This window comes from Cottoperca gobio, unplaced genomic scaffold, assembly GCF_900634415.1.
Source record: "Cottoperca gobio unplaced genomic scaffold, fCotGob3.1 fCotGob3_347arrow_ctg1, whole genome shotgun sequence".
NCBI lineage: Eukaryota > Metazoa > Chordata > Actinopteri > Perciformes > Bovichtidae > Cottoperca > Cottoperca gobio.
In genome coordinates this window covers 1-9,497 of record NW_021166948.1, presented here as the reverse complement: position 1 = coordinate 9,497, position 9,497 = coordinate 1, and the positions used below count along the sequence as shown (strand labels likewise).

Sequence of the window (9,497 nt, the reverse complement as noted above, 5' to 3'; positions counted from 1 at the left end):
TTATTATTATTGAGATGATCACCCTTGACAGTGAGTCGACTCCATGCAACATTGATGATTAATTTAGTTCCCCGACCTGAATGACAATAGACATATGATTATTTATTTCTATGACTTATACACTACTGGCACGCTCCTCGCCGCAGGCTGTGCCTTAATCGACGACTGTGTTTTGTTTTTGTGTTTCGTGTTTCTGGCATCAAAAATGAATTGAGGAAAAGTAACAGCTTTAATTGTAATTTCACAATTATATAAGTTTGACACTTGGTTATAGTGTTGCTTTCAAAAGAACATACATGGTAAAAGATTAGAAATTTTAGAAATCAACAATAAATAATCTAAGCTGTAGAAATCTTTCCTTGTACTGAACTTTGGAACCGTGAACCTCCGTTAAAGCACGCGTGCAGCAGGTTCAAGTTAAACCTCGGATGCAGTGTTTTGACGGAGGGTTCAGGTGATTTCTACAGGACACAGCAACCAGGTTCAGACTAAACCACAGGTGCAGTTTACACAGCGTCTGAGGACACAGCAATCATATGTCATCATCATATGTCTTTTACATCGACAACACAGGTTTAAACCGTCTTTAACCTTAAACCACAGCTAAGCTAATGACAGAGAAACGGCCCTGGCATGTCTCGGACTTTTGTCTGATTGTTTGGCAGTTTGTCATTCCCAAAACAGCGTCCCTATTATTCTTCAATATTAGGGACACTCACTGTCAACAGTTTTCACTATCAACTACTTTATTGAAAACGTTTTTAACTGTAGCTAACAATAACTGGGACAATGCTATGTAAAGAGTTTCATTTTTTTTTTTTAAATGTTTTTTTTTTTAACACTGAGCACCACCAACAAATAGTCCCCCCCCCGCTTTGTGTTTGAGGTGGAAGCAGAAATCTCAGAGAAAATAATATCTTAAAACCTTCACAAATTACACCAAACTGTCCATGGCTAAATACCCGTTTGGGATTTGGGTAAATTGACCCTTTTAAGCACATAATCAAGAAAAGTAACCAACCAAACATAGTTGAAAAGTGAAAGTCCTGAGTGTGTTTAAAACTTCTGGCATACGTATGGTTTCTCCAGGAAAGGAGACAGTGAAAGAAAGGCTATTTTATTGTGCTCATTTTAATTTTTTGACAAGAAAATAAAGAAAGAAGCCTCTGAGAGATCCTATGGCAGAGCGTCTCTCTCTCTCTCTCTCTCTCTCTCTCTCTCTCTCTCTCTCTCTCTCTCTCTCTCTCTCTCTCTCTCTCTCTCTCTCTCGCTCTCTCTCTCTCTCTCTCTCGCTCTCTCTCTCTCTCTCTCTCGCTCTCTCTCTCGCTCTCTCTCGCTCCTGAGTCGTTCACTAGAAGTATGTAACACAAGCCTCCACTGAGGATTTCCTTGCATCATGCTCCATTGTCGTTTTCTGTCTGTTGTCAGTAGGACCTCTATTTATTTCCACTTTCTAGGCATTGTTGTTTCAAAAACACAGTTTCTCTTCATCGCGCTTCAAAGAATAGCAGCGCTGATCAGGGTCACTGTCGACTTGTCGCCTCGACCCTCAGTTTGTTGTTGTCCGACCACAGACGAGCTCTGCTACCCTCTGACACACGATCAATTCAGGCCATTATTGTTCATAAACAAAACAGAATACATCGCTACATTGATATTACTGTTACTCAAAGAATGCTCAAGTGAGGCTTAAAGAGTCAAGCAATTATAAAATTGCAGTCAGGAAAGTATAAGTTAAGAAACCAGGAAATTGTTCGATTTTCAAAGCAATGCTTTTGTCAAAAATAGTAAAGAAAATCGAATGTTTTAAGGCTGTTGTTAAGTTAAAGCCACAATCTGAGACGTGTAATGCAGGAACAACCACGGCTCGTCCGTTTCCTGTCGGATCAGAGCCGTTTGTTTGAGGAAACGTGTCGTCGCTGCTGCAATATGAGGAGAGAACTGCCTTTTTCTTTTCTTTTTTTTTTTACCACACTAATGAATGTGCTTTTGCAGTGCTACAAACAGCTGTGGTGATTTCACTGACCCACGATCATGGCTTTAACTGGGCTTACTGACTTGAGCATTCTGAACTCATTATAGCAGAGAGAAAAAGATTTTATACAGTGTTTCCATTCACCAATAAACTTTTCATTGTTTGCCAGCTCTCTTGTTTCCATTGTGTAGTTTTCAAAGTTGGAGTCAATTCTGCTTCAATTCAGAAAGCGTTGTGAAAGCGATTCAGTCCGTATAAGCATTTTGTATTTACAAATTGTTTGTCAATAATTTGAATACTACAAGCTTGTTAAATTCAAAATCCACTGAATTGAAATGTTCTTGACTCCATCCCTGGTTTACAGTTCTGTATAAAAGTATTTTTGTTATCACCTCTTTTCAGCTTCCTGTATTTAGATCCTGCAGATATACATGTAGTCTCTTTTCAACACGCTACTGATGTTTATCACATTTTACTACAACACTTCTAATATCAGGAGCTTCTTCAGTTGAAAACCTCTATATAAGGCAAACCCCCATTGCTATTACTTCAATAGACGTCTGCAATTTAGGGCTTCGTTTGGACAAATGTGTGACACAAACTGGTGTGAGTCGTCAGAATTAGTTTTTTTTAGAAAGCCAAATATTCCTTATTTAGGATCAATTCTGAAACACAAGTGGCCATCTGAAGAAAGGACACCGTTTGAATACAGCTTGTACATCAGAAATAGAAAGTCTAGCTGCTAAACAGTATTAATTTCTCAAAGAATACATTCATCTGTGTATGGTTGTGGTTGTGTATGCATGTGCTAGAGTTGTTACTGTAAGGGTGATGGTGGGTAAATAGCTGGGGGCCGGGTCAGGGGGCTATTAGGGTCAATTTACTACCACAGTACTTTGGTCTTAGACATGATTGGAGGATAGAAGGGGAGCAGTGAGCCAATGGGGGTGGATCGTTTTGTGCAAATTGTTGTGTTTCGATGAGAAGGAGAAGAGGTCTGTTAATAGTAGTATTTAAAATCACTTCAAATACTTCTTTGTGATTTACCAAGTTGGCACAATGGCACCACAGTGGAACCAGAGGAATCCAAAAGATAACAAGTAAAAACCTGGGAGATGGGACGAGGGGGGAAAACTTAATTGTTGATCAAACACAGTGGAGCTACAGTGTGTCGGGAAGGAAGCTGAGAGTTTTAGGTCTTTTCCTAAGAGTCGTTTTTTGATTTTGAACAGTGCAGATATGTTTCCCCTGTGGGAATTAAAGACATTCATTTGAAGATTAGAATTTTTAGTTCGATTTCAAAATCAAAAACGTACCATAGTAAGTGAGCAGGTAGGTAACTAACTTGAGAATTCTGGTTTTCTGGAAAGTCTGAAAGATTTCAAAACCATGTTGTACAAACAAAACAGTCACCTCTGTTGCAAATATAGAACTTCATCTCTCTCTCATCTGTACAGCGTTCCCTCTTCAGGAGGATGAGGAGCGGGGGGTTCACCAAGAGAAAAGACGGGCTTGTGTTTGGCTCAGCAGAGAGCACATTCCTCTTGGTAGAAAAGAAGAACTCAAATGTCTCGTCCGTCAAACTGTTTGTCTCTGTTGGTGTTCACTTCTCAGCTGAGAGGCTCGAAACAGTCAAAACACAGTAACACGACAGAGCCATGCCATATTCAAATAATAGAATATTAATGATGAGGAGCATAGGAATAATAAGAAGACCAGTAATGTAATAAGAATAATTAATATTAATAACATATCATTCTAGCTTTTTTAAATTCTGTATATAAAAACAGTGGCGAGGAGAAGTTGGTACACAGTAGGGCTCTACTATCCCCCCTTGTTTGATTTGGCACATTATACTCACTCTCTGGCGAGAGCTACCTACTCATTCTCAGCACAGTTGAATATTACTGTTGCCTGGCGACCCATCCAGAATTTGTCATTTTGATGTTTTAAAATCTCCCAAATCACGGCAAATCTTTCAAAATGTCTTTTTTTCGAAGCAGCATCGCAGGGCGCGATGCAAAAAAACCAACCTCTTGATCGATCCCCCGAAGTAATAAGAATTGGTGAGGTGAAATCCGCCGTTTTCAGGATGAAAGAACGTCCGTCTCGAGGCAGATTAAAAGCGTAGCCAGGCTGTTTAGGATGGGTTGCCTGGCAGCATTTAAGGTTTCTGCTCTTAATGTTAATCATTTTTTTCTTCATTCAAAACTTAGTACAAATAGCTACATAAGTCTGAGCTATAATGTTTATTACATTACAAAAAGTAACTCAGTCTCTCTATAAGTTATGATTTTTGTTGTTCAATATAATATATTAGTTTGGTCCTCCTTCATGTTCTCAGAAGCAAAGGCTTGGTTTGTGTAAAGTGTGTGTGTATAGGAGTATGTGTGGTTCTGTAGATCCTGTGTGTTTGTGTGTATTTACAGGTCATTTTTGTATCTGTCTGTGTATCTGTATCAATATGTTATGGGTGCAGTGTTGTAATTCTCCATCTTCAAAGTGTTTGGGGTCTCCAGATGTGGGATCAGGTCTTCTGCTGGGCGGACACACCTTTCCAGTAGTCCAGTATGTCGTGAAGATCCTCATCCTTGGCAAACTGAACCTTTCGCCTCAGGGCATGTCCGGCCGCCACGTATCCTTCATCCTCCATGGACGCCTGCCGGTGCCTCTTACGGTGCAGTTTGAATCTCTCCCACAGCCCCAGGGTCGGGGTGCACAGGAGCCCCTCGTCCTCCTCGTCTTCGTCTGGGCTGGAGCAGTAGCTGAGGTTGTGGTACTGGGGCGAGAGCGGGTAGTGTGGTGAGAGTTGGGAGTAGGCCAGCTCCCGCTGCTTGGCCTGCCTGTTGAGGGTGACGGGGTCTAACATGGAGGGTTTACGGCCCCCTGGGTGGTGGTGGAGCTCCTGCATGACCTGTGGGTGGTGCTGCAGCTCCTGGAGGTGCTGCTGAGAGCCGGGATAGGAGTGACGGTGTTCATTGTACTGGCGGATTCTCTGGGCTTCAGCTCGTAAGATTGCCGCTGCTGGGGTGACTGTACGAATGGCCTCTCCTCCTCCACCTCCCCCCCTTTCTCCTCTCTCACCAGGCGAAGTCCTCTCGATATAACGGGTCTCTGACGAGTGGTAGCCTCCCTCTGAACGGAATGAGCGAGGGCTCCGGGCAGAACCGGGAGAAGAGGAGGTGCTGGGCCTTTTGGAGGTAGGAGGTGCCTCCATGCTGTGGTGTCGCTGCAGAGAATGATGATAGCTTCTCCCCTCTCTCTCTCTCCTCCTCTCCCTCCCTCATACACCGGAGAGAGGAACTCGTTGCCTCTTTCTCTCTCTCCTTGCTCAGAGAGGAGCACCAGCTGTGGCTCTGCATTAGAAACGGCACCTCCGCCTGCAGAAGAGGGGGATTTCATCCCCTGTTGAAAGGAGGTAGACTCAGATTTGAGAGCATCTATACAGTTGTTGATGATCTGGTTAACTTTATCAACTTCTTTAGCAATGGTTGAGATCTCTGCGACTGAGCCCTGGGGATTTGCTTGTGGCGACATCTCTCTTTCTCGCTCTCGTTCTCTCTCCCTTTCAATGCCGGACCCTCTCACCTCCATGTAGTTAAGTTTAGCAGGCTTGTGCACCGGTGTTTCTATCACCTCCTGCAGCTTGTAGGGATCAATCTCACCACCCTGAGGAAGGTAGGGCATTCTGGAGAGGCTTTCCCCAGCACCAAGCTTCTGGGAAACAGATCCTCCACTCCCTCCCTCTATATCCCCTTCTCCACCATACTTGAGCTCTATCAGAGTCCTTTGGATCCTGCTCATTTTCCTCTCCTTCTCCTGCATTATCCTCTTCTTCCTCAGGCAGTGGACAACAAGGCCAAGGAAGAGTAACATGCCAAACAAGCAGCCCAAAATAGTCATAATATAGTGGGTGGCTGACGACTGATTGGCTCTCCTCTCAGACCCGGCTCGGCGGCCAGTGGAGATGGTCAGACAAGTGTGGTTGAAGCGCAGGGAGTTTCGTATGGAAGCCACACAGTACCTGTAGTCGGTGTTAGGTTTTAAGTTCTTGAGCTCAATATCTTCTCTTTGATTTTTAAGATTCTGGATATCTGTGAAGAAGCTGTTGTTATAAAGCACCAGGATGTACATTTTCCTGTACGGATGAGGAATCTGAACCGTAATCACAGCAGTCGAATGTAGCACCTGCTTTAGTGTCATGAGTGGATTGGTGTCAGGGAAAAGGGGGCTCAAGCTGATGACCTCATCAGGAGGGGTCCCGGAAGCACAATCGTCCAATCCACAAGGAGAGGCAAAATCTGGGGGCGGGGTGGTGGAATCAGCCGTGCCAATGGCGTAGAAGGAGGTCACGCTACTACCGTCGTCTGTGCATACAAGACTGAGCACGTGCAGTGCATTGCGTTGGGTAGGCATGCGGGGGTTCTGGCTCAGGAGGTTGTAGCCGAAGAATCCTTGAGGGGAGTCGCACACCATCCTCTCACTGGTCCTGTTGGGGAAGGCTGAGAGCCAGCGCAGGAAACCCAGCAGCTCACAAGAGCAGTTGAAGGGGTTGGTGTAAAGTTCACAAGTGGTCAGCTTAGAGAGTCCTGTGAACAAACTGCCATCCAGCACCTGGATCCTGAAAAGGGACAAAGGGAAAATCATAGATTTCAAGGAAAATTTCAACTTCTTGTACATTAAATGCAGTGTCATCAATCTGTCGTATTAAAAAGTACTCCACGATTTAGCATTGCATGTCTATAACACATTCTGACTCATGATTGACCTTCTCCCTTGTCAAAACCAAGCTCCTACATTACACACAATGCAACTCAACCGCCAGCAGCTCAGTCAGAGATGTGGGTGTGTTATGCTAGTAATGTAGTCTTGAGCAGAGATGAGGAGCGGGCTACAAAGTGACATCACTTGAGGCAATTGATCAGACTTGGTAAAGCTCCCTCTGGAGCTACAAAAGGCTTCATATAGTTTCTAAACATTTTCCAACATATGCTGTAGTATTCCTTAAGACCTGCAAACGGACTTTGATGTGTAATATCTGCAGGCTTCCCCTTTAAAAGCACTTGTTACTCAGTCTCCTTGTGCTTCAGTTTCTGGTCTTAAACATTTCCCAAAATACCTTTCAACAGGCCCCAAAGAGCAGTTAAACTTCTTCCATTCTGCTGTTACTTTTACATTTAAGTCAAGAGATCAATACCAGTTACAGTACTGATAGTAAGAACAAACAGTTATTCCCACTGAGAAAAAGTATTTCAACTTTTATGGAAAATATAGCTTGTTGCAGCATTGCTTCATAGTTTACTGAGTCGGTGAGGAAGAAAATGGTATCTCTGCATGCTTTCCCAGTAAGTCTGCAAGATATCAATGTAAATCGGTGAATTTAGAAAGCATCCCTTGATCTTTGATTATGGGTTGATGGCACCAAGCCGGACATTAAACATTGAGGTTTTAAGAAACTTACTCCTATCTAGAAATGTTTAAATCTTTCTAATTTTGTCCAATTAGCGTCATCCACCATGAACGACCAGAAAGACAAGTGAGATTGCAAGTAGCCTTTTTTTTGTTCTTGCATTGAATTCCCCTTTTATATAAACAACAAAACAAAACAGTTTACAGCTGCAATGATAATAATCAATTTGGCTATTAATGGTCATTAAAATTTCAAATTGCTTGTTCTGTCCAACTAATAATATAGTATACTAATAATAACTAACCCAATAAATTACATTTTCAGTGATCAGATGATCAGTGATCAGATCTTGATAAATGACTTCATTAATCGATTATTAGACTTGCTGTGAATTACTTTCTCGAAGTCTAATTGACTAATTGTTTCAGCTCCTACAGCTTGTTTTCTCTCCCTCTCTCATTAAACACACACACACACACACACACATGGACTGAGGTCAATACCTGTTCATGGAGAGGTCTATATTCTCGATGTTGGGGCATTCCCAGAAGGTGTTGGGTGTAACAGTCTCGATGAGGTTGGCTTGCAGGTAGAGATACTGCAGCTTGCCCAAACCTCGCAGCATCCCCTCTGTCAGGTTCCTCAACTTGTTAAAACCCATCTGGAGAACCTGGAGAGACGAAGACAAGTGGGATTATTCTAATCTCTGAAGAGTCGGCCAGTGCCAAGCATCACACACTACAAGCTGGAAACATGCAGAACAAACAGACGATGGTTCAGTACAATTCATGTTTCACATGGTGATCTAAGCCCCGATGCTGTGCTCAATTTACTAAGATCTTTCTTGTTCACATTTTACCTCCTGGCACAGCTCCAGCAGCTGGGGTAGATGTGTGAGCATGCCAGCTCATTATGGCTGCGTTCAGCTCAATTTGGTAAAAAACACTTTTGCCTGAATGTTTCTGGACGCCATAATGAGCGAATGTCGTCTTTCTTGTGTGTCTTTGTGTCCATCTGTGTGTATAATGCTGGAATATAAAATTGAAATCCTTTAGTCAAATTAAAGCAGCACTACCACAGTGTGGAAATACTCCCTTTCATTACAGTTTAAAAGGTTTAAAAAGAGTATTATCATGATATGTATGATACCTTACTCTGAAAAATATAAAGTTCTCAAATATTAAATGTTGTCTAAACATCCGCACAAAAATGAATAAAGCTAAGTCTAAAACTGTAAATATTTAATTAAAGGGAAAGTAAACAAGACTGTGAATCTGAGCAGCCATTTGATACAATCCACTTGACAGATTTCAAGACATTTTAGTCACGAAGTGTTGAGATTTGATCCCCTGCATTAATTATATATACAGTATATTACGTAACTGGATTATTAGCCTGCTGATGCATTAATGTATAAACTGCATTTTAATGTTTCAGTCGGTGGAACTGGTGCTAATTTGAACTATTTAACATACTGTCGGGTAGTTTAATCTGTATAATGGATCATATTTTGTGCCGAACAAATATTTTGTGTATAAAACATTAACACAGTGTAAGATTACGATTGAAATAAATGTAAATGGGGCAAATATTTCTCCATGAAATATAGTGTAGTAGATCTTAAAATAACCAACATATCTCAAATTGACTCAGTACTGGGTAAAAGCACATTTCCTCCTTTGTGTGTATGAACATGTGTATACAACTATCATTGCTCACCTGCAGGTTGAATTGTGCTGAGAACGCTCCGTCTTCCACATAGCTGATATCGTTCTTGGTGAGGTTCAGATAGGTGAGGTTGCCAAAGCGGCTGAGTGAAGAATAATGCACCGACCGTATCTTGTTCTCATTCAGCCTTAGATCCACAATAGTGCTGTTGAGAGAGGAGTGAAGGCTGTAGATGTTTGAGGCAAAATATAATATCTTTATAACTCTTTTTAATCTCACGTGTCCTCACCTGTTAATGTGGGAGGGGATGGCCTCATAAGGCGGCTGGTTCATACTGCAGATAGCCAGCCACACAAAGCCTTTCTCGCCTTCGATAAGCCAGCAGTCAGCTGTTACCATTGGCAACCGCATTATTGACAGCAGGGCGAGCCAGCAGAGGAAGGA

The 9,497-nt window shown here is 42.3% G+C and overlaps 1 protein-coding gene across 1 annotated transcript; it reads right to left on the bottom strand.

The window, feature by feature from the left end:
- Positions 1-786: 786 nt before the first annotated feature.
- Positions 787-9,485, bottom strand: LOC115005703 (protein ELFN1-like; the record flags this gene model as incomplete). Its single annotated transcript, XM_029427648.1, is given in 5 exon segments — positions 787-5,249; positions 5,252-6,596; positions 7,889-8,055; positions 9,105-9,258; positions 9,343-9,485. Coding segments are annotated over 5 exon segments (2,556 nt in total), but the record flags the coding sequence as incomplete, so codon positions are not given.
- Between the last annotated feature and the right edge of the window lie 12 nt (positions 9,486-9,497).